The 26,123-nt window shown below is 37.4% G+C and overlaps 1 protein-coding gene across 3 annotated transcripts in view; it reads left to right on the top strand.

The window, feature by feature from the left end:
- NRG4 (neuregulin 4) overlaps positions 1 to 26,123 on the top strand; it is a 124,963-nt gene that overhangs the window by 34,944 nt on the left and 63,896 nt on the right. For all 3 annotated transcript variants that reach the window (XR_008514236.1, XM_063716249.1, XM_054532958.2), the window contains exons 6-7: positions 12,665 to 12,730; positions 14,607 to 14,700. Coding sequence is in view for 2 of the 3 variants with exons in the window: in XM_063716249.1 (XP_063572319.1) it covers positions 12,721 to 12,730; positions 14,607 to 14,700 (104 nt within the window). In the remaining variant the exon portion in view is untranslated. The remainder of the gene's footprint in view (positions 1 to 12,664; positions 12,731 to 14,606; positions 14,701 to 26,123) is intronic.

Below are 26,123 nucleotides of genomic sequence, written 5' to 3'. Positions count from 1 at the left end.
GAGTCCTTTCATGCTTAGCTTAGGGGAGAGTGTGCAGCAGTTTAGCTGGCTCAGCAGTGGGTTCACCCTGGGTAGGACTGCTAGACTATTCCTCCAGCTGGAAGTGCAGGCAGTGGGAATTGGTTTCCCTGCTGTGTAGGACCAGATTTGCAACCCATCCTGGACCCAGGCTCTGCACAGCTGGGGTTATGGCATCAGCCATCTGTGGGCTGGGTGGAATGAAGATGAAACCCCAGTGCTGGAGGGGAGCAATGGCTACTGGTCCCAGAGTAGGACGCATTCCAGAGGTGGTTCTAATTTCAAGATGGCACTGTGCTGCAGCAGTGTGGCTCACAGGATAGGTGGGGGTTGGGGAGTGCACACCTTGTGTTCATAATCCAGAGCAGTGTAGTTGCATGAATTCCCAGCAGCTCTCCAAACTTGACTTGGGGCTTGGGATGACTGTGGGATTCACCTGTAGTAAAGACTGTGGGCATTTGCATTGGCAGTAGGAGCTGATGAGATTCTTCTGCTTACCATTTCCCTGAAAGGGAAAGTCTCTCCTGTCTCCAACTCAATCTGATCCAGGCATGGCAGACAGTGCCACAGAGGCTAGGTGTCTCTCCATTGCTTCCAATCACTGTAGGTACCTCCTGGGCTTCCAATCACTATAGGTACCTCCCCACTCCCCTACTGTACTCCAGCACTCTCTAGGCAATACTCCAGTGAAATGTTAGCTCTTTATTCATTGCCTTGGTCCTTTCTTGTATGTGTGTGTGTGAGTGTGTGTGTGTGTGGGTGGGGAGTATGGGTGCCAGGTGTCTCTCGTGAGCTATCTTGCTGACATCACCTCATTGTGGTTTTAATATGCATTTCCCTAATAGCTATTCCTTTAGTTATTTAATTTTAGCAACATTTGAAAGTTGTTCTTGATTTTTTTCTTACCCTGCTCAGCTATACTGTGGGTGTACCTCCTAAGTATGTCTTTAATTATCTCTCTCTTTGTCCTAATTCTTGTGCTTTATTTCTTCACTATTATTAAAACAGCCTCCAAACTGCTTTCTCTGATACCATTTCCTCAGCAGAGTCCAATTTGTTTTCCACACTGCCATCAGAATGAATTTTCTAAAATGTTGATGTGATCATGTCACTCCCTTGCTAAAAAGCTTTCAAAGCTTCCCATTGCCTTTAAGATGAAGTCTACAATCTGGATCCAACATGTTTTATACTATCTATTCTTGCCATTCTTTTCCCCACCATCCCGCCCTCCTACAAACATACACACTCCACACACACGACTGCACATTTCCTGGCTTGTGATCCACCTGCAATTATTTGAATACATTAGATCTTCCTTCTTTTATGCCTTTAGACATGCTGTTACCTCTGTCTGAAATGCTTATTCATCTGTTTACAAACTCTTATTCATTCTACCTCTTGGAATCTTTTTCTGATTCTCCGTAACAGTTAAGCATTGTGTGTGTGTGTGTGTGTGTAAAAATAGTGACATACATATGTGTCTGTGAGAATATTAGGTTTAATCACATGAAACTGTCATTTGTATAAGTCAAAATATGCTTTATATGAATCAGCCTAAAACATTTTTGTGCTTGTTTATGTGTCTGGCATTCCTCATCCAGCAAGAGACTGTCCTTTTTTTTAAAAAGGATAGCAGGCCACTTAGTACATGTTTATTGATACATGGATGGAAAAATAGTTTTTAAAGATCAAGGCTTTCATTTAGAGCAGGGGTCCCCAACACCGGGGCCACAGACCAGTACTGGACTGTGGCCTATTAGGAACCAGGTCACACAGCAGGTGAGCAGCAGGCAAGCAAGCATCATGGCCTGTGCTCCACCTCCTATCAAATCAGCGGTGGCGTTAGATTCTCATAGAGCATGGACCCTGTTGTGAACTGCACATGTGAGGGATCTAGATTGCATGCTCTTTATGGGAATCTAATGCCAGATGACCTGAGGTAGAATAATTTCAACCTGAAACCATCTGCCACCCCAGTCCATGGAAAAATTGTCTTCCATGAAATCGGTCCCTGGTGCTGAAAAGATTGGGGACCACTGACTTAAGAGTGAAAAGTTAGCTTGAAAAGCTATAGGTTTTTACTTTGGAATCACATGGTCCTAAAAGTTGCTTATTTGCATGGTGCAAAAAATAATACAAAAGCATCACAATATGTCTCTTAATAAATACATCTCGAATGTCATGAAGTCACAGATTATCTCCCATATACAGTTTAGTAGTCATTTTCATAATAGTAGACACCATCATGGCTTCAAGGTTCAAATAAAATAATAAAAGGTACTGATTTTGTTTCATGAAAACGTCATTTTGAAATTCAAACACCATATACTAAAATGGTTTATGTGTGTGTGTATGTGTACAAGCACACCTCTGAGATATTGTAGGTTTTGGTTTCAGACTGCTGCAATAAAGCAAATATCACAATAAAGTGAGTCACACAAATTTTTTGGTTTCCCAATGCATATAAAAGGTATGTTTATACTATAGCCTATTAGGTATGCAATAGCATTATGTCTAAAAAATAATGTATATACCTTAATTTAAAAATACTTTATTGTTAAAAAATGCTGGCAAACATTTGAGCCCTCAGTGAGTTGTAATGTTTTTGCTGGGGAGGGTCTTGCCTCAACAGTGGACTTAAGATATTTAGTAAACCATGCTGTAAACAGATGTGCTGTCATCAAGGCTTTGTTGTTCTGTTTATACAGCACAGGCAGAGTAGATTTAGCATAATACTTAAGGGCCCTAGGATTTTCAGAATGATGGATGACTGTTGGCTTCAGCTTAAATTCACAAGCTATATTAGCCTATAACAAGAAGTCAACCTGTCCTTTGAAGCTTAGAAGCCAGACATTGACTTCTCTTTAGCTATAAAAGTTCAGATGGTATCTTCTTCTACTAGAAGGTTGTTCTACAGTGAAAATCTGTTTAGTGTAACCATCTTCAATGATCTTAGATTTTTCTGGATAATTTGCTGCAGCTTCTACATTAGCACTTGTTGCTTTACCTTGCACTTTCATGTTATGGAGATGGTTTCTTTCCTTAAACCTCATGAACCAACCTCTGCTAGCTTCAGACTTTTCTTCTGCTGCTTCTTTACCTCTCTCGGCCTTCATAGAATTTATAAGAATTAGGGCCTTGCTCCGGATTAGGCTTTGGCTTACAGCAAGCTTGTCCAACCCTGGCGCATGGGCCGCATGCAGCCCAGAATGGCTTTGAATGCCACACAACACAAATTCATAAACTTCTTAAAACATTATAAGATTTTTTTGCAATTTTTCTTTTTTCTCATCAGCTATTGTTAGTGTTAGTGTATTTTATGTGTGGCCCAAGACAATTATTTTTCCACTGTGGCCCAGGGAAGTCAAAAGATTGGACATCCTTGGCTTAGAGAAAGTGGTGGCTGGTTTGACCTTCTATCCAGATCACTAAAACTTTCTCCATAACAGCAATAAGGCTGTTTCATTTTATCATTTGTGTGTTCATTGAATAGTACTTTTAATTTCCTTTAACAGTGCAAGAGGCCTATCTTACTTTTCTGCACGCCTTCCTCACTAAGCTTAATCATTTCCAGCTTTTGATTTAAAGTGAGAAACATGCAGCTCTCCCTTTTACGTGAACACTTAGGGGCCATTGTAGGGTTATAAATTGGGCTAATTTCAATATTGTTGTGTCTCAGGGAATAGAGAGGCCAGAGGAGATAGGGGAACGGTAGGTCAATGGAGCATTCAGAATATGCAGATTTATCGATTAAGTTCTCTATCTTATACGGTCATGGTTCATGGTGCCCCAAAACAATTACAATAGTAACATCAAAGATCACTGGTCACAGATCACCATAACAGATATAACAATAATGAAAAAGTTTGAAATATTGCAAGGATTACCAAAATGTGACACAGAAACATGAAGTGAGCACATGCTGTTGGAAAAATGGCACCAACAGACACAGGGTTGCCACAAGCCTGTAGTAAAAACAATATCTTCAAAGTGCAATAAAATGCATAAAATGAGATATGCCTATATAATGGTTATAGCTATGTAAAAATTGCCTTTGAATGTGGGAGATAATATGTAATAATGGGTGGCTGGCAAGATGGCCGAATAGGAACAGCTCTGGTCTGCAGCTCCCAGCGAGATCAACACAGAAGGCAGGTGATTTCTGCATTTCTGACTGAGGAACCCGGCTTATCTCAGGGACTGGTTAGACAGTGGGTGCAGCCCACAGAGGGCAAGCCAAAGCAGGGTGGGGTGTCGCCTCACCAGGGAAGTGCAAGGGGTTTGGGAACTACCCCCCTAGCCAAGGGAAGCCATGAGGGACGGTGCACTCCAGCCCAGATACTATGCTATTCCCATGGTCTTTGCAACCCACAGACGAGGAAATTCCCTCACATGCCTATGCCATCAGGGCCCTGGGTTTCAAGCACAAAACTGAGCAGCTGTTTGGGCAGACATCAAACTGGGTGGCCGTTTGGGCAGACACCGAGCTAGCTGCAGGAGCTTTTTTTCATACCCCTGTGGTGCCTGGAACACCAGTGAGACAGAACCATTCACCCCCCTGGAAAGGGGGCTGAAGCCAGGGAGCCAAGCAGTCTAGCTCAGCAGATCCCACCCCCATGGAGCCCAGCAAGCTAAAATCCACTGGCTTGAAATTCTCACTGCCAGCACAGCAGTCTGAAATCAACCTGGGATGCTTGAGCTTGGTGGAGGGAGGGACGCCTGCCATTACTGAGGCTTGAGTAGCTGTTTTTCCCCTCACAGTGTAAACAAAGCCACCTGGAAGTTCAAACTAGGTGGAGCCCACCGCAGCTCAGCAAAGCCACTGTAGACAGACTGCCTCTCTAGATTTCTTCTCTCTGGGCAGGGGAATCTCTAAAAAACAGGCAGCAGCCCCAGTCGGGGGTTATAGATAAAACCCCCATCTCCCTGGAACAGAGGACCTGGGGGAAGGGGTGGTTGTGGGCACAGCTTCGGCACACTTAAACATCCCTGCCTGCCGGCTCTGAAGAGAGCAGTGGATCTCTAAGCACAGCATCCGAGCTCTGCTAAGGGAGGACTGCCTCCTCAAGTGAGTCCCTAACTCCTGTGTCTCCTGACTGGGAGACACCTCCCAGTAGGGGTTGACAGACACCTTATACAGGAGAGCTCCAGCTGGCATCTGGCGGGTGCCCCTCTGGGACAAAGCTTCCAGAGGAAGAAACAGGCAGCAATCTTTACTGTTCTGCAGCCTCCGCTGGTGATACCCAGGCAAACAGGGTCTGGAGTGAACCTCCAGCAAACTCCAGCAGACCTGCAGCAGAGAGGCTTGACTGTTAGAAGGAAAACTAACAAACAGAAAGGAATAGCATCAACATCAACAAAAGATGTCCACTTAGAAACCCCATCCAAAGGTCACAACATCAAAGGCCAAAGGTAGATAAATCCACGAAGATGAGGAAACACCAGCGCAAAAAGGCTGAAAATTCCAAAAACCAGAACACCTCTTCTCCTCCAAAGGATCACACTCCTCGCCAGCAAAGGAACAAAACTGGATGAAGAATGAGTTTGACAAATCGACAGAAGTAGGCTTCAGAAGGTGGGTAATAACAAACTCCTCCAAGCTAAAGGAGGATATTCTAACCCAATGCAAGGAAGCTAAGAACCATGAAAAAAGGTTAGAGGAATTACTAACTAGAATAAGCAGTTTAGAGAAGAACATAAGTGACCTGATGGAGCTGAAAAACATAGCACGAGAACTTCAAGAAGCATACGCAAATATCAATAGCCGAATTGATCAAGTGGAAGAAAGGATATCAGAGATTGAAGATCAACTTAATGAAATAAAGTGTGAAGACAAGATTAGAGAAAAAAGATTGAAAAGAAATGAACGAGGCTCCAAGAAATATGGGACTATGTGAAAAGACCAAACCTACATTTGATTGGTGTACCTAAAAGTGAAAGGGAGAATGAAACCAAGTTGGAAAACACTCTTCAGGATATTATCCAGTAGAACTTCCCCAACCTAGCAAGACAGGCCAACATTCAAATTCAGGAAATACAGAGAACACCACAAAGATACTACTCGAGAAGAGCAACCCCAAGACACATAATTGTCAGATTCACCAAGGTTGAAATGAAGGAAAAATGTTAAGGGCAGCCAGAAAGGTCGGGTTACCAACAAAGGAAAGCTCATCAGATTAGCAGCAGATCTCTCTGCAGAAACACTACAAACCAGAAGAGAGTGGGGGCCAATATTCAACATTCTTAAAAGAATTTTCAACCCAGAATTTCATATCCAGCAAAACTAAGCTTCATAAGTGAAGGAAAAATAAAATCCTTTACAGACAAGCAAATGCTGAGAGATTTTGTCACCACCAGGCCTGCTTTACAAGAGCTCCTGAAGGAAGCACTAAACAAGGAAAGGAAAAACTGGTACAGCTACTGCAAAAACATACCAAATTGTAAAGACCATTGACCCTATGAAGAATCTGCATCAACTAAGGGGCAAAACAACCAGCTAGCATCATAATGACTGGATCAAATTCACATATAACAATATTAACCTTAAATGTAAACAGGCTAAATGCCCCAATTAAGAGACACAGACTGGCAAACTGGATAAGGAGTCAAGACCCATTGGTGTGCTGTGTTTAGGAGACCCATCTTATATGCAAAGAAACACATAGGCTCAAAATAAAGGGCTGGAGGAATATTTACCAAGCAAATGGAAAGCAAAAAAAAAAAAAAAAAAAAAAAAAAAAAAAAAAAAAAAGCAGGGGTTGCAATCCTAGTCTCTGATAAAAAGAGACTTTAAACCAATAAAGATCAAAAGAAACAAAGAAGGGCATTACATAATGGTAAAGGGATCAATGCAGAAAGAAGAGCTAACTATCCTAAATATATATGCACCCAATGCGGGAGCACCCAGATCCATAAAGCAAGTTCTTAGAGACCTACAAAGAGACATAGACTCCCACACAATAATAGTGGGAAACTTTAACACCCCACTGTTGATATTAGATCAACGAGAAAGAAAATTAAGGATATTCAGGACTTGAACTCAGCTCTAGACCAAGTGGACCTAATAGACATCTGCAGAACTCTCCACCCAAATCAACAGAATATATATTCTTCTCAGCACCACACTGCAATTATCCTAAAATTGACCACATAATTGGAAGTAAAATACTCCTCAGCAAATGCAAAATAATGGAAATCATAACAGTCTCTCCGACCACAGTGCAATCAAATTAGAACTCAGGATTAAGAAACTCACTCAAAACTGCACAACTACGTGGAAACTGAACAACCCGCTCTTGAGTGACTGATGGGTAAATAATGAAATTAAGGCAGAAATTAAGAAGTTCTTTGAAACCAATGAGAACAAAGACACAATGTACCAGAATCTCTGGGACACAGCTAAAGCGGTGTTAGAGGGAAATTTATAGCACTAAATGCCCTCAAGAGAAAGCAGGAAAGATCTAAAATTGACACCCTAACATCACAATTAAAAGAACTAGAGGAGCAAGAATAAACAAATTCAAAATCTAGCAGAAGACAAGAAATAACTAAGATCAGAGCAGATCTGAAGGAGATAGAGACATGAAAAACACTTCAAAAAATCAATGAATCCAGGAGTTGGTTTTTTTGAAAAGATCAATAAAATAGACTGCTAGACTAATAAAAGAATCAAATAGACACAATAAAAAATGATAAAGGGGATATATTACCACTGATCCCACAGAAATATAAACTACCATCAGAGAATACTATAAATACCTCTATGCAAATAAACTAGAAAATCTAGAAGAAATGGATAAATTCCTGGACACATACCCCTCCCAACACTAAACCAGGAAGAAGTTGAATCCCTGAATAGACCAATAACAAGTTCTGAAATTGAGGCAGTAATTAATAGCCTACCAACCTAAAAAAGTCCAGGACAAGACAGATTCACAGCCAAATTCTACCTAGAGGTACCAAGAGGACCTGGTACCATTCCTTTTGAAACTATTCCAAACAATAGAAAAAGAGGGACTTCTCCCTAACTTATTTTATGAGGCCAGCATCATCCTGATACCAAAGCCTGGCAGAGATACAACAAAAAAACAAAACTTCAGGCCAATATCCCTGATGAATATCAATGTGAAAATATTCAATAAAATACTGACAAACTGAATCCAGCAGCATGTCAAAAAGCTTATCCACCACCACATCAAAAAGCTTATCCACCACGATCAAGTCAGCTTCATCCCTGGAATGCAAGGATGATTCAACATACAGAAATCAATACCCGTAATCCATCACATAAACAGAACCAATGACAAAAAGCACATGAGTATCTCAATAGATGCAGAAAAGGTCTTTCATAAAAGTCAACAACCCTTTATGCCAAAAACTCTCAATAAACTAGGTATTGATGGACTGCATCTCAAAATAATAAGAGCTATTTATGACAAACCCACAGCCAATATCATACTGAATGGGCAAAAGCTGGAAGCATTCCCTTTGAAAACCAGCACAATACAAGGATGCACTCTCTCACCACTCCTATTCAACATAGTATTGGAAGTTCTGGCCAGGGCAATCAGGCAAGAGAAAGAAATAAAGGGTATTCAAATAGGAAGAGAGGAAGTCAAATTGTGTCTGTTTGCAGATGACATGATTGTATATTTAGAAAACCCCATCATCTCAGCCCTAAAACTCCTTAAGCTGATAAGCAACTTCAGCAAAGTCTCAGGATACAAAATCAGTATGCAAAAATCACAAGCATTCCTATACACCAATAACAGACAAACAGAGAGCCAAATCATGAGTGAACTCCCAATCACAATTGCTACTAAGAGAATAAAATACCTAGGAATACAACTCACAAGGGATGTGAAGGACCTCTTCAAGGAGAACTACAAACCACTGCTCAGGGAAATAAGAGAGGACACAAACAAATGGAAAAATATTCCATGCTCATGGATAGGAAGAATCAATATCTTGAAAATGGCCATACTGCCCAAAGTAATTTAGAGATTCAATGCTATCCCCATCAGGCTACTATTGACTTTCTTCACAAAATTAGAAAAATCTACTTTAAACTTTATGTGGAACCAAAAAAGAGCCTGTGTAGCCAAGACAATCCTAACCAAAAAGAACAAAGCTGGAGGCATCATGCTACCTAACTTCAAACTATACTACAAGACTACAGTAACCAAAACAGCATGGTACTGGTACCAAAACAGACATATAGACCAGTGGAACAGAACAGAGGCCTCAGAAATAACACCACACATCTACAACCATCTGATCTTTGACAAACCTAACAAAAACAAAATGGGGAAAGGATTCTCTATTTAATAAATGGTATTGGGAAAATTGGATACCCATATGCAGAAAACTGAAACTGGACCCCTTCCTTACACCTCATATAAAAATTAATTCAAGACAGATTAAAGACGTACACCTAAAACCTAAAACCATAAAAACCCTAGAAAGAAACCTAGGCAATACCATTCAGGACGTAGGTATGGGCAAAGACTTCATGACTAAAACACCAAAAGCAATGGCAACAGAAGCCAAAATTGACAAATGGGATCTAATTAAACTAAAGAGCTTCTGCACAGCAAAAGAAACTATCAACAGAGTGAACAGGCAACCTACAGAATGGGAGAAAATTTTTGCAATCTATCCGTCTGACAAAGGGCTAATATCCAGAATCTACAATGAACTTAAACAAATTTACAAGAAAAAAACCAACAACCCCATCAAAAAGTGGGTGAAGGATATGACCAGACACTCTTCAAAATAAGACATTTATGTGGCCAACAAACATATGAAAAAAAGCTCATCATCACTGGTCATTAGAGAAATGCAAATCAAAAACCACAATGAGATACCATCTCATGCCAGTTAGAATGGCCATCATTAAAAAGTCAGGAAACAACAGATGCTGGAGAGGATGTGAAGAAGTAAGAATGCTTTTACACTATTGGTGGGAGTGTAAATTAGTTCAACCATTGTGGAAGACAGTGTGGTGATTCCCCAAGGATCTAGAACTAGAAATACCATTTGACCCAGCAATCCAATTACTGGGTATATACCCAAAGGATTATAAATCATGCTGCTATAAAGACACATGCACACGTATGTTTATTGTGGCACTGTTCACAATAGCAAAGACTTGGAACCAGCCCAAACTCCCCTCAATGATAGACTGGATAAAGAAAATGTGGCACATATATACCATGGAATACTATGCAGCCATAAAAAAGGATGAGCTCATGTCCTTTGCAGGGCCATGGATGAAGCTGGAAACCATCATTCTCAGCAAACTAACACAAGAACAGAAAACCGAACACCACATGTTCTCACTCATAGGTGGAAACTGAACAATGAGAATACATGGACACAGGGAGGAGAACATCACACACTAGGGCCTGTCAGGGGGTGGGGCTAAGGGAGGGATAACATTAGGAGAAATACCTAATGTAGATGACAGGTTGATGGGTGCAGGAAACCAGCATGGCACTTGTATACCTATGTAACAAACCTGCACATTCTGCACATGTATCCCAGAACTTAAAGTATAATTTAAAAAATGTAATAATGAACTTTTTTTTTTTTTTTTTTTTTTGAGACGGAGTCTCACTCTGTCGCCGAGGCTGGAGTGCAGTGGCGCAATCTAGGCTCACTGCAAGCTCCGCCTCCCGGGTTCACACCATTTTCCTAATGAACAGATTATTTTTAGAGTATTTGATTTTGAGTTTATTTTAATATTTTCTTAAAACAACAAAACAAACTTAGTAGTTTGGGCTTTACATCAGTCAAGTAGTAATGTCTGAATTGTCGTTTTAGAAAAGGTAACCATCTAAATGTTTGGCATACTTTAGATAATTATATGATGAAGAACTCTATATTCATTTAAACAAAATGACAGTTTTAGTCAATATTTTAAAATTGTTTATGATTTTTAAAACTTAACTTTCCTCACTGTATATTTAATAACTTTGCCATAGTATTCAGGCATTACACTGTCATTGGTATTAGTCAAGTTCGATGATTTTATTCATTTCAAATTGAACTTGGTGTTATAAGTTTTATTATAGCTATTACCTTCTTTTAGCTTTATAAGTTCTTCAGGTCATTATTTATATAAATTTTATCTGGCTTGTAAGGTAACACAACCTCATAAAACATAAATTAAAAAAAATTTTTTTTTAATTTGTGAAACACTTATCCATTAGCTCCACATTAAAATTTCTTTTCTCCCAAACTTACACTACGTCTTGAATTATTCAGACAAGCAAAGATAAGTAAGGAGTCTAAGGAATGTGGTTTGGTTTTTACCTTTAAAACTTGGACAGTAATTTGGAAGTGCAGCTTAGTTCAACTCCTTTTCTAAATAAAATTCTGCTCCATTTGCAACTCTGAACACGTAAATTGAAGGGGTGGCTCTCATGGCCAGTGCCTGACCTCTGTGCACACCTTGGTCTGGTGTGACCTCGCCCACACTGCACACTGCAGCCATATAAATCAGATTTTTGACATGTTATAAAATGCAAGTCACAGCTGCTGTTGTCTGCAGTATTCAAAAACTTTTGAAACACTGCATGTCCAACAAAATTTATTTTTTGTGTGAATGTAAGTTTTTATTGAGGGTAAGTCCTGTTTATTTGGAAAAAAGAAACAGTATGAGTCAGTGCTTTTTAAAAATCAAATAGATTTAATGTTCTCTTCCTGCCTGTTCTCGCTCGTGTGTGTTTCTCTCGATTGCTTGCTCGCTTTCTCTGCCTCTCTGCTTGTCTAAGAAAGAGCTGTTGGCTTTGAGAGAAGACCTTGGTATTACAACTGTGTTAGTCGATTGAGATTTCTGTTAGTCTTTCTGTTTAGGTCAGGAGTGTTCTTTATAGAACAGAACTGGGAGCTTGTAATCATAATGTAAGTATAAATGCTTCACCTCTTCAAATATATGTTTGAATTCTTTTGTTTCTGTTATAGCAGGAAACTTCATATGTAAGAATGTCTTATTAGCTACATTGCTTTGCCAGATGCCAGACATTTTTTGTGTGTGTGTGGTTAACATTTTCTTTTTTTTTTTTTTTTTTAAATTTAATTTTAAGTTCCAGGATACATGTGCAGGACGTGCAGGTTTGTTACATAGTGTGTTTATAACATGTGTGCCATGGTGGTTTGCTGCACCTATCAGCCCTGGACATTTTTTAAAAGAAAGGTTTGCATAGATTGGTAAATGTAATGTGCAATCTATGGTAAACTTAAAAGTGCTTTTATAAAAGTTTTAAAGGTTCAGTTCATTTGGTTTTACTTACTGTCTCATCTTCATGTAAAATTCCATGTAGTACTCTACTATGTTAATAATGTTTACTAAAAATAAGCCTTATTAGACTTTTCTGCAGAGAGATATTTAAGATTAAATTACATTATTTAGGCAATGATTTATATTAAGTATGTTATTGATCTTTTAGTTTTGTTCATATTTTTTACTGAAATGTAATAGGTATCTAAAAATGCTGTAACTAAAATTTGTCCCTAGTATATAAATGTCTTTATTATTTTATTTTCAACATTTAAGAATGTTGCTATTAGAATATTTGACATTTTATAATGCCCTTAAAAGAAGACTATTTTCCCTGAATTATTATTTGTTAAACTGTTTTAGGTACTGTTTTTCAACCCTACTCTCTTGACCAAGAATGAAACTGTTTACAAATTAAGATGCCAACAGGTAATTTCTTATACATTTATATGTTTTTGTCAATATGTGTCCATAGCAATAGAACAACAATCAAAAATGTATATTAACACAAGGCTGTATTATTCCCTTCCAACATCATTGGAAGAGATGTGAATATGAAATTAATATTTCAAATATGAAATATTTGGTTTTGAGAGACCTTCCTTTATGACATAAAGCTATTTTATTTTAGACATATGTGTTTTATTGGTTTTATAACCTGATAAATTCTAGCTTGTTCTATATCTGAAATCAGCTCAAATAATAAGGAAATAGAAGTCAGAATAAAAGTAGATTCAGAAATAGTGATTCAGGTTAGATGAGTTTTCTTTATTGATAAAATAAATGCCAAGTGTTGAGATATGTTTGACTATAATCCAATTAAAACAAGGACACTAATCTTAGCTGTGATAAAGTTACATTCCACCCTCAGTGGAAAACCATATATGATGACGCCTTTGATGCTGATGTAATGTTATTTTTTAGCCAAATTATTCCTGAAAAATTTTATAATCTTGTTGAAAGTTGTTTGATTACGAAAAAGCATGGCATTGTGTAAAAAAAAAAAAAAATCTAAAAGAATTCATTATGGTTGATTTTACTTTCTTTTTCACCAGTTCTCTGTAGTTCTGATTTCCTCTTTACATTTTTATACTCCTAGGGCTATAATATGATGCTGAAACAGGATTTTCTCAATTCTAAAGTAGAATAAAAGTTTTAAAATTTGAAATTCTGATTGTGGAGATATCTGACTCATAGCAATTATATCTTAGCAAGTATTGATATCTTAGTGGCACATAAATGCTAGATAATTTTTTAAATTAATATATTAATTTTAATGTCAAATTGGAGTCCCAATGGGAGTAATGCCATTTTCTTATTCCGATTAGATTAGGAACTAACAATGTACAATTTTAAAGCAATTTCCCCTTTAAGGCTGAAAGATAAGATATTCACCAATTTTCTCTTCATAAATTACTAGTATAATGACTCAATGAATCCTTCTGTTATTCTAATTTTTTCTATACAATGGCTTTGGTGGACAGGGATTTTTTATAAAAGGTCTCGGGGGGAGGCTAGAAGGAAGGAGAGGTACCGGGGAGAAAGGGAAGGCAGAGAGATAAAGATAGATAAAGGAAAGGTCATAAAGAAGGAAGAAGAGGCTGAAGAAAGAGGAAAGAGAGAAAAGAAGCCAGAGAGAAGTAGAGGTTTATTTTCTTAATATTCTGAAAGATTTGGCTGTATATCAAGCTATGACTTAGCTTTTTAATTTTTCTTTGCAACTTTAGATATGCCTTATGGTTAGTATAGCTATTACCTAAAACACTGCAAATCAACACCTTATAAGATTATTTTTGGTTTCTGACATTTAGATTGTCATATAGGAACATTTAAGGTTAACTTTGGAAATAAAAAGTTAATTATCTAAATCCTTTACCAGCTGCAATTTCAGATATAATGTATTTGAGACCTAATAGGGAAAACAAGAATCTAAATAAATTCTTAGGACAGGGAAATGCTAGGTAATACTGCCAAATCTCTGTAGTAAGTGAGAAAGGCCCTGTTTGTTCTAACATCCTAATCACCTCCTTTTAATTAATATAGATATTCCTTATTTCTGTTATATAGTGTCTAAATCCATTATAGTTAATGGCCATATCTTTAGGACACAATTTTTCTCTCAAAGACATAGAAGTCCCAGTCTGTCAAATAAAGAATAGAATTAAGTCTTTAATTTTAAGAAAAAAAATTCTTCATTCTGATTTTCAGAATTGCTACTTCAGTTTAAGATAGTTATTCCTATTCCTTGTTGCATTAGGAAAACTTTAATTTGCTTTTCTCTATTTTATATATGTATGTGTTTTAGATCACGAAGAGCCCTGTGGTCCCAGTCACAAGTCATTTTGCCTGAATGGGGGGCTTTGTTATGTGATACCTACTATTCCCAGCCCATTTTGTAGGTGAGTGAAATGTACTAGGGGGAGATGTTAACTTTATTTTTTATTGTCTACTAACTTCTTTGAGAAGTAATAAAAAGTAAACAAAAAGTGTAAGATGAAAAGATGTGAGGCATATTCTTCATATTTATTTAGGGAAAATTATCCTTTTAAAACAAAACAAAAAATAAAATAGCACATAAAAATCTCACTAATCAAGGTGTTTATTTTGAAAATTGGTAATGGTAGTTCCTAGCCTAGACACATTTTTAAAAAATAATCCCTTTTAGTGAACTCTTTGATTTTAGCGATTTAAGGAAGGCAGTCTATGCTTAATATTACTGGCAAAACAGCTAGGGAATTTGCTAATCAAAAAACCTAATATGAGATATTTTATTTTGAGTTTTTAATACATAAACACACGATAACTGCGTTGGCACCAAAACTTACACTTTATATGTTAAAAAGCAAAAGAAGGGTTAAGTTTTTCTAATGGTGGTAGCAAATAAAAAAGAAGGGTATCTTAGCCACTATTGTTTTAAAATAATATAATTCACTGTGGCAGTACAGATACAGCCAGTGACCCATAAAAAACTTCAAAATAGTACTCCTGTAGCCTGATTCCTATGAGTTTGGTTGAATAGGATTTAAATGTATATAATAAATGTCTTTTAGTATATGAGTTAACATCATAGTACTGCCCTATACTGTGGAGCTAACACCTAAGATCTAAAGATATTTTGTAACACATGTGAATTACTCTTTCTTGTTCTTTAACTGAAATGAGAAGTACAGAATCTAGATTTAAGATCTTGCTACATAAAAGGATAGAAAAGTAAAATTCATAGGAAAAGTTAAAGATATTGGGATGTAGTATGGAGGAGAGGAGGCAGAGAGAAATAACCTCACAATTATCTCAAGAAGTTTTTAGGGCTTTTCATATGGGGAATAGTGCCCAGGTGTTTTTCTTCTCTAGTAAATATGAAAAGGGAAGGGAATGGAGGAACAAATTAACAATTACTTAACACTCATGATGTGCCTCAGCAGTATACTTTTTTAAAAATCTATTTACTGAGATATAATTTATGTATGATAAACTGCATTCAAAGTGCAAAATGGATTAATTTTGACAAATGTTTGTACCTGTGAAGTCACCACCACCATCACATCTATATATAGAACATTTCCATGGATAATCCCCCCAAATTTTGTTGCTGACTCTGCTCAACACTTAATTCTCACAAACACCTTAGAGAAAGGAGGCAGGGGAGACCTTAGAAAATAATAAAAAAAAAAGGGGGGGGAAATGAGAAATTAGGTGACATGCCAAAGGTCATATAGCTGGGAAGAAGAAAGATGTAACCTTTGAATACAAGTCCCAAGTTTCACTTTACTTTATAATATATTCATACTGGATTCTTTATAAGGTGATATGGCACGTAGCATGTTTAAAATAAAACAAGAATGCTTATCAGAAGAAGTACATTTAGGTCGGGCACAGTGGCTCACACCTGTAATCCCAGCACTTTGGGAGGCCGAGGCGGGCGGATCATGGGGTCAGGAGATCGAGACCATCCTGGCTAACACGGTGAAACCCCCTCTCTATTAAAAATACAAAAAATTAGCCAGGCATGATGGCGGGCGCCTGTAGTCCCAGCTACTCGGGAGGCTGAGGCAGGAGAATGGTGTGAACCTGGGAGGTGGAGCTTGCAGTGAGCCAAGATCGCGCCACTGCACTCCAGCCTGGGGGACAGAGCGAGACTCCGTCTCAAAAAAAAAAAAAAAAAAGAAGAAGTGCATTAATAATTTAAAAATACTAACATTTTGTGTCTTGATCTTGATGATGGCTGCATGGGTATAAAGACTATCCTCTTTCTCCATTGAATTGCCTTTGCCCCTCTGTCAAAAATCAATTGATCATTTATGTGCAGGTCTATTTCTGGACTATTCTTTTCTGTTGATATGTGTTTCCTGTCTTTTCACCAATACCAGTCTTGATAAACGTAGCTTTATAATGAGCAAAATCAGGTAGCATGATTCCTTAACTTTGTTCTTCGGCTCAATGACCTTTAGCCTTATTTTCTAATAGGCAGTATTTAATGTTAAAAATTTTCAAATACATTTCTGTTTTATCCTAAAAATTTTATAGTTTGTTGTTCAGTTTTAGGTTTAAACATTTTTTCATTATGATTTCTTCTGTAAACTATAGGTGTTTTCCTGTCCTTTTATATTTATATCTGATTTAATGGCATTGTGGGTAGAGTACTTGGTCCGTCAAGCTACGCACTTAATATCTATCTGTTATACCTCACTGAATAAGTTGAAAGAAAGAACTAAGAATGCTGGAATTTGGAGACTCATTAAAATGGAAAGAAACCTAGGTTGTCATCCTGCTTTTGTACCTTGGATAGATGCGTTTTTAGTGTATTTTCAAAAAGTTACCAACAATAGAGAATGGCCAAGTTTGCTGGCAACCCACACCGGGTGTAAAAATGTATATAGTTTCTTCCTAATATCAGAATGTAAGAGTAGTTAATTAGGGAGTAGCTGAAACCATGCCACATGGGTTCATGATGGATAGCAAGGTCACCACATTGCACAACAGCAGGAGGTTCTGTGGCTTGGCACCCTCTTTGCAACGTGAATGTGTATTCTGGAGTTGCTAAACACCCTGGAAGGAAGTGAAGTAGGGGAGTGGGGTAGGGAACAAAAGGGCGACTGAGAGAAAAGGAAAAAAAAAAGTGGTGACTGAAGGTTCGGTGACAATGAATGGCAGATATATTTAAAATCATATTTTATAAAAATAATTGTTTTCCAATTATCTTAGGAGCACACCTCTAATGTAGCCCTATAGGCTGTAATAGCAATAGCTAAGAGTGATAAGCTCATTTTCCATCCCACTTCATACTGTTTTCTGCATTTCCTGTTTCTATTATGACATCTCAACCATCTTGTCACTGAGAAACCCCAGACTTATATTTGACTCTGTATTGCCCTCTTGTCTAGTTGTCAAATCATATTTCTACCTTTGCTGTATCTCTCATCTCTCTAGTCCTTTCTGCTCTTACTGTCAATATACTAGCTCAGAGTTTCTTAACTCCTTGCTTTGTCTATAGAAATAGTCCCTAACCAATTTTCCCGGAGCCTAATTCTCATCATCTGTCCAGCTAAAACAAACAAAAAAAAACCTTCAGTGACAGCCTTCACACCTATCCATCTACCACTCATGAAATAATACCTTACTTTTTAGCCTAGCTCTTTCAGCCTTCTACCATTTGGCCCTCAAACTACCTTTGTGGCCATTTCTTCCTTGGTCTGCATTCTAACTAGAACCATTCACTATTTACGTTAGATATACTTTGTGTTATGTTGCCTGCCAACTCCTCCTCTTTCTCCTCCTCCTCAGTCTACTCTACACGAAAATGAAAATGACAACAATGAAGACCTTTATGATGATCTACTTCCACTTAATGAATAGTAAGAGGTATATTTTCTCTTCCTTACAATTTTCTTTTCTTTCTTTCCTTTTTTTTTTTTGAAACAGAGTCTCACTGACTGGAGTGCAGTAGGGCGATCTCGGCTCACTGTAACCTCCGCCTCCCAGGTTCAAGTGATTCTCCTGCCTCTCAGCCTCCTGAGTAGCTGAGATTACAGGTGTGTGCCACGACACCCAGCTAAATTTTGTGTTTTTAGTAGAGGTGGGGTTTCGCCATTTTAGCCAGGCTGGTCTTGAACGCCTGACCTCAGGTGATCCACCCACCTCGGCTTCCCAAAGTGCTGAGATTACAGGCGTGAGTCATTGCGCCTGGCCCTTTTTTTTTTTTTTTTTTTTTTTTTTTTTTTTTAAAGAGACAGGGTCTTGCTCTGTTGCCCAGGCTGAAGTGCAGTGGTTTGATCATAGTTCACTGCAACCTCAAACTCCTGGGCTCAAGTGATCCTCCTGCCTCAGCCTCCCAAGAAGCTGGGACTACAGGCACACACCACTGCACTTAACAATTTATTTTTTGTAGAGGATGGGGTTTTGCTATGTTGACTAGGCTGGTCTCAAACTCCTGGCATCAAACTCCTGGCCTTAAGTCCAGGCATGAGCCACTTCATCGAGCCCCCTTATGAGTTTCTTAATAACATTTTCTTTTCTCTAGTTTGCTTTATTATAAGAATATAGTAATATATAAAATATGTGTTAATTGACTGTTTATGTTATTAGTCAGGCTTCCAGTCAACAGAAGGCTATTAGTAGTTAAGTTTTGAGGGAGTCAAAAGTTATATGTGGATTTTTGACTGCATGGGGGTTGGTGTCCCAACCCCTATATCATTCGAGGGTCAACTGTATTTGTGCCTTTAGATCTAAAATGCCTCTAGTCAGCATATAGTTGCATCATGTGTTTTCATCCATTTTTCTAATCTTTTATTAGATAATTTAATCTATTTACATTTAAAGTGATTACTGATAAGAAGCGGCTTTTGTAATTTTGCTATTTATTTTCTATATGCCTTATCACTTTTTTGTTATTTTCTATTTTACTGTCTTTTGTGTTTGAGTTATTCATAGTAAAAAAAAAATTTTTTTTTTTTTTTGAGACAGAGTTTCGCTCTTGTTGCCCAGGCTGGAGTGCAATGGCGTGATCTCGGCCCACTGCAACCCTCTGCCTCCTGCGTTCAAGCGATTCTCCTGCCTCAGCCTCCTGAGTAGCTGGGATTACAGGCATGGCCACCATGCCTGGCTAATTTTGTATTTTTAGTAGAGACATGGTTTCTCCATTTTGGTCAGGCTGGTCTCGAACTCCTGACCTCAGGTGATTTGCCTGCCTCAGCACCCCAAAGTGCTGGGATTACAGGTGTGAGCCACTGCACCCAGCCTGTAGTAAAATGTTTAAATTCCTTTCTCATTTCCTTTTGTGTATATTCTATAACTATTTTCTTTGTGTTTACCATGGGGATTAAATTTAACCTTTTAAAGTTATAACACTAATTTGAATTTATACCAGCTTAACTTCAATCACATATAAGAACTCTGCTTCTTTGTAGCTGTGTCCCCACTTCTTTCATTTATTGTTATAAAATTATATTTTTATATATTGTGTGCCACAAAACATAAACTAAGAATTCATCTCAATACATTAATCTCTTAAATTATGTAGGAGATAAAAGTGGGGTTACAAACTATTTTTATGGTAATACTAGCTTTTAAAATTGTTCATGTATTTCTCTTTATGGATATCTTTATTTCACCATGTAGGGCTCCCTGAGTTTTTCTTGCAGAACAGGTCAAGTGATAATGAATTTTGTCAGCTTTTATCTTGGAATGCCTTAAAAACTCTTAGTTTTGAAGGACTGCTTGTTGGATATTGGATTCTTGGTTCCACTTGTATTGTTTATTTAGCCATTTGAGTTTATCAGCCTACTATCTTCTGGCTTGCATAGTTTTGATCAGAGAAATCTGTTGATAATCTCATTGAGGATCCCTTCTATGTGAGGAGTCACTTTTCTTGCTGGTTTCAGGATTCTCTCTTTGGCTTTTAAAAGTTTGATTATAGCATGTCTCATTATGGGTCTCTTTGAGTTCATCTTACTTGGAGTTCATTAACCTTTTTGGATATTTATATTAATGTCTTTCATCAAATTTGGGAAGTTCTAAACAATTATTTCTTTAAATATTCTTTCTATCCCTGTCTTTTTTTCTCTTTTTGGAACTCTCATAATAGGTATGTTGGTCCATTTGATGGTGTCCCATGGGACCCTTAGGCTCTGTTTACTTTCTTTAATCTTTTTTCTTTCTGTTAGACGACTCAACAGTTGTCATTATCTTATGTTCATCTATTTTAACATAACATTTTAAAATTATAAATTTCCCTCTGAAAATTAGTTTAATAGCAGCTCACAATTTTTGATGTGTCATATTTTCATTTTGTTTAATTCAAATGTTTACTAATATCCTTTGAAAGTTTTCTTTGTTAATTCTATGAAAGTGTATTGCTCAATTTTCAGCATTTGTGGATTTTCTGGTTATATTTTATTATTGGTTTCAAGTTTAATTCCATTATAGTGAGAGAATATACTCTTCACAGTTTTATTCCTTTGAAATTTGTTGAGACTTACTTTATGGCCCTTCATGGAATCTATTTTGGTTGATGTTTCATGCACATTTGAAAAGGAGCAATTGATTGGTATAGCATTCTATAAATTTCAATTAAGTCACATTGGTAAATAATGCTATCCAAACATTCTCTTTCCAGACTGATATTTTGCCTGATTATTCTATCACTTACTGAGATATGTATGTTAACATCTTCAAGTATGATGGTAGATTGCCTGCTTCTCCTTCCCCCAGTTTTGCTTTATATATTTTGAAGCTATGTTAATTATTACATGTACATAAGTTTAGACTTCTGATGTGCTCTTGTTTAATTGACCCTTTTATCATTACACAATGTTCTGCTTTATCTTTAGTATTACTTCTTGCTGTAATGTCTACCTCTCTGCTATTAATATAGCTTTCTATTTGTTGGTGTTTTACACAGTATATGTTTCTATCCTCTTTTAACCTATCTGTATCTTTATATTTAAAGTGTGTGTTTAATAAACATATAGACAGGTTTTTAAAAAATTCAATCTGATAGTCTCTTTTAATTGTATGATTTAGTCAATTTAGTCCATCTGCATTTAATGAACTTACTGATATGGCTAGGTTTAAGTCTACCATCTTGCTGCTATTTTCTCATTGTCCCATTTGCTTGTTGACCAGCATTTTCCTCTAGCATTCCTTCTTTCCTGCCCTTTTATTGGCTAATTAAGTATCTTTTAAGTTCCCACTTTATTTTCTTCATTATCTCTTGTTATACCTTTCTATATTATTCTTTGAGTAATTATCCTAGATACTACAATATACATTCTTATTTATTACAGTCTACCCTCAGTTAGTACTTTTACTCTGCCTGAACAATGCAAGTATCTTCTAACAGTTTAAGTCCTTAATCACTTTTTCCCTTGGTACTATTGTTGTGCTGTCAAATATGTTTAGTGATAAGTCCATTTGCATTTCACACAGTTTTTGAAATAGCTGGGTTTAACTTTATTCTCTTCTCGTTTTCTGTTTATTTTGTCTGTTCTTTGCTCCTTTTTTCATATGGGAGATTTCATTTATCCTTTCTGGCCCAACCCAGCTTTTGATTGAGTGGCTAAGTCTTTGTTTTCTCCACTCTGAAAGTTAGGCACTTTGGAGCTTTTGAGCTCATCTTTATAGCCCCTTGTTCCATACAGGTTCAAAATCTGACAAAAATCTGGCTGGGAGGAGGATACTTGTTATGTGTTTGTTGTAGGCCCCTCCTACAAGTTTAAAATAGATAATATGTTCACATTTTTCAAAGATCAAAACCAAAACCAAAAGATACGTTGATGTATATTTCTCTCATTTCTGTCTCTGTTAACATTTTTCCTCCCTGTGTACTAAAAGAAAGCAGTAAGCCCTTATCTAAACTTCCAGTACTTCTTTTTGCAAATTCAAGGAAATACAAATGCATATTTTAACCTCCCATTCTTAGTAGAATAGTTCTTAATATATAATAGTCATTCAATAAGTATTTGTCAAATGAAGCAAAGAACAAACATTGTATACTTCTGTGGTCCCATATGGTAGCCAGGAGCCATTTCAAGGCTACTGAGCACTTGAAATGTGGCTAGTGTGACTGAGAACTGGAGATGTGCAATGAGCATCAAATAATCCTTAAATTTTGAAGACAATATGAAAAAGTGAACTATCTCAATAACTTTTATATTGATTACATGTTGAAATGATAATATTTTGGATATATTGAAGTGAAAATATATTACTACAAATAATTTCACCCTTTTTGGTTTTTTTCAATGTGGCTACAAAAATTGGGGCCAGGCATGGTGGCTCATGCCTGTAGTCCCAGCACTTTGGAAGGCCAAGGCAGGAGGAATGCTTGAGGCCAGGAGTTTGAGACCAGCCTGGACAACATAGTAAGACCTCATCTTTACCAAGCAAAACAAAACAAAACAAATACCAGGTGTGGTGGCGTGTGCTGACAGTCCCAGCTACTCAGGAGGCTAAGGTGGGAGGATTGCTTGAGTCCAGGAGTTCAGTGCTGCAGTGAACATGATCATGCCACTGTACTCCAGCCTGGGCAACAGAGCAAAACCCTGTCTCTAAAAAAGATAAAAACAAAAATAATTAAGAAAAATTTAAAACTAGACACTTTATTTCTGTTGGAGAGTATTGCTATATGTACTATCCTGTATTTCTTTTTTCTTAACAATATATCCTAGATATCTGCTCATTTTAATATATGGCTTCCCAATTCTTTTTTACAACTAGAAGGTATTCTGTTTGTGTGAATATACCATCATGTATTTAGCCAAGCCTCTACTGATAAGTATTGTACACACAATGCAGAAGTACACACAGTGTGTACCACTGTGTCCAGCTAATTTTTTACCTTGCACATAAATCTGCACATGTATGAAATTATACAATTATATATCAGTAAAATAAAGTCCTGGAAGTGAAATTGCTGGGTTAAAGATAAATGCATTTGTAACTTGAATATATGTTGCCAAATTGCTGTCCATAGAGATTATGCTATTTTGAACTCCCACCAATATATTTGGGTACATGTTTTTCTATAACCTTGCAACAGAATTGTCAAACTACTATGTCAAACATAGTGTCTCAGTGTTCTTTTAATTTTTATTTTCCTAGTTATGAGGAAAGCTGGACATAGTTCAGTTGTTTAAATACTAATTAAAATCTTTTTGATAATGTATTTGTTTACATATTGCTTTTATATTAGTCAGATTAGCCTTTTGTCTATAATATCAATTATGGATAATTATTTATAGCTTATTTTTCCTTTTACCTAGCTTATGGGATTTAGTTTTCCATGCAGTTGTTTTCTGGTTTTACTACAGTCAAATCCATCAATTTTTTTTTTAAAGCCCCTCAAGTTTGAGTCATAGTTTTAAAAAAGACTTTCCAGGCAGGTATGGTGGCTCATGCCTGTAATCCCAATACTTTAGCAGGCCAAGGTGGGTGGATCACCTGAGGTCAGGAGTTCCAGACCAGCCTGGCCAACATGGTGAAACCCCGTTTCTACTAAAAATATAAAAATTAGCCAGGCGTGGTGGCAGGCGCCTGTAATCCCAGCTACTCAGGAGACTGAGGTGGGAGAATCTCTTGAATCTGGGAGGCAGAGGTTGCAGTGAGCCGAGATCATGCTACTGCACTCCAGGCTGGCCTCCTGAGTAGCTGGGACTACAGATGTGTGCCACTGTGCCCAGCTAATTTTTTTATTTTTAGTAGAGACGAGGTCTTACTATGTTACCCATACTGGTCTTGAACTTCTGGTCTCAAATGATCCTCCCATCTCGGCCTCCCAAAGTGCTGGGATTATAGGTATAAGCCACTGTGCCAAGTCCCTATTTGGATTATGTATATGGTTTAAGATACAGATCCAGATTTATCTTTTTTAATATGGCTACTGTCTTAGTCTGTTTCTGCTGCTGTAACAATACTTGAGACTGGATAATTTATAGACAGTAGAAATTTATTTCTGACAGTTCTGAAGGCTGGGAAGCCAAAGATCAAGGCACCAGCTTTTGGTGTCTGATGAGGGCCTTCTTGTTGCAAGCTCACATAGCAGAAGGGGCAAATGCTGTGTCCTCACATAGCAGAGGGCAGAAGAGCAAAAAGGGCCGAACGCTCTGTCCTCACATGGCAGAAGAGCAGAAGAGCATAAAAAGGCCTAAGCTAGTTTCCTTTAGCCTTTTTATAAGGAACTAATCCATTCATGAGGGTGAAGAAAGCCCCAACTCCTTATGCCAGCACAATGGAGATTATGTTTCATCATGAATTTTTAGAGGGGATACATAGCAGCTACCCAGTCCTCCCAACATTATCAGTTTATAGATCATAATTCCCATTATAATGTCAGCCCTGTGAGGGCAGAAATTTTTATCTATATGTTTACTGCTAGAACAGTACCTGAAACATAGTAAGTACTCAATAAATATTTATTAAATGAATGAATGAATTCCCCTGCTGATTTGAGATGCCAACTTTGTTATATGTGAAACTCTATATGTATTAATTCTTACTGGACTCCTTTTTCCTTTGGTGTGTCCATTTATTCTTATGCCCATAGCAATCTCTTCTAATTGTTGAATGTTTATAGTGAGTTTAATATATGGTAAGTCTAGTTTTTGTAGCCCTCCCCTTGCACCTTGGCTGTCCTTGCTTTTTAATTTTTCCATATGAACTTTAGAATCAGCCCAGAAGAATATGAATTTAAAAATTTAAATTGATAAATTCCGTTTAGGAAAGTTTCTTTATGATGCTGAATCTTCTTGTCCAGGATTGATATGTCTTCCCATTAGTTCAAATCCTTTTCTGTACTTCAAGAGTGTTTTTAACATTATATATGTTTTGCATATTTCTGAATTTTTTCCCATAGATTTGATTTTTTGTTACTGGGGTAAATCTGTTTCCATATGTAAATTTAATAAATATGTTATTTCTATGCTTAAAACCTTTCAGTGACTCTCTGTCTCGCTCAGATAAAAGCCAGTGGCCTATAAAACCTTAATGATATGGCCCCTATTATTGTTCTCACCTCATATCCTGCAACTATCTAATTGCTCAATCTACTGCAGCCAAATTAGCCTCTTTGATGTTCCCTGATGCCAGGAAAGTTCCAGACTTAAGGTGTTGGCCTGGCCTTTCTGTCCTGTGTTGAATGCTTTCTCCCCCAATGTCCTCATGGCTAACTCCCCCTCATCCTTTTGGTCTTCACTATCAATCTTTCAATGATGCCTCCTAGACCACTTTTTAAAAAGTAAAACCCATTCTTTGCCTATTCCCTCTCTTCCTCTCTTACCATCTACCAACATACTATATAATTTACTTTACATTGTGTCTCCCCAAGCTAGAATGTAAGTCCCACAGGGAAAGAAATTTTTATTTTTTGTTCACTGAGATTTTCCGTGCATCTAGAACAGGCATAGAGTAGGTTTTCAGTAAGTATCTGTTGAGTGAATGAATGCCCCACTACTTTGTTGACTTCTGTTATCGTTATAATAATTTTTCTGTTAATTCTCTTGCGTTTCGCATTATGTAGGATAGAATTTGATAAAGCAGAGTGATCTGAAACCCAGGTCAAACTTTGTATCTTTTATGAAGCTCTTCTGGGTAGAATTAGCCATTCAGCCCTGTGGCAGAGGCTGTTAGTATCCAGTAACTGTGTGGTCCTCTGTGTTTGAGCCTCACATAGAGTTAGACTGGGTCTATGTGATTGGGTTCTGGACAGTAGAGTATGGGCAAAAGGGATGCAAGCCAGTCACAAGTCTGGCCCTGAAAAACCAACTCCTGAAAAACTCCAGCTCTCATTTTTCCTGCCTTAGTGACCTTGGAGGCCATGTTCTCCAGGTGT

This window comes from Pongo abelii, chromosome 16 (assembly GCF_028885655.2).
Source record: "Pongo abelii isolate AG06213 chromosome 16, NHGRI_mPonAbe1-v2.0_pri, whole genome shotgun sequence".
Taxonomy (NCBI): domain Eukaryota; kingdom Metazoa; phylum Chordata; class Mammalia; order Primates; family Hominidae; genus Pongo; species Pongo abelii.
This window is presented reverse-complemented; position numbering and strand designations above follow the sequence as displayed.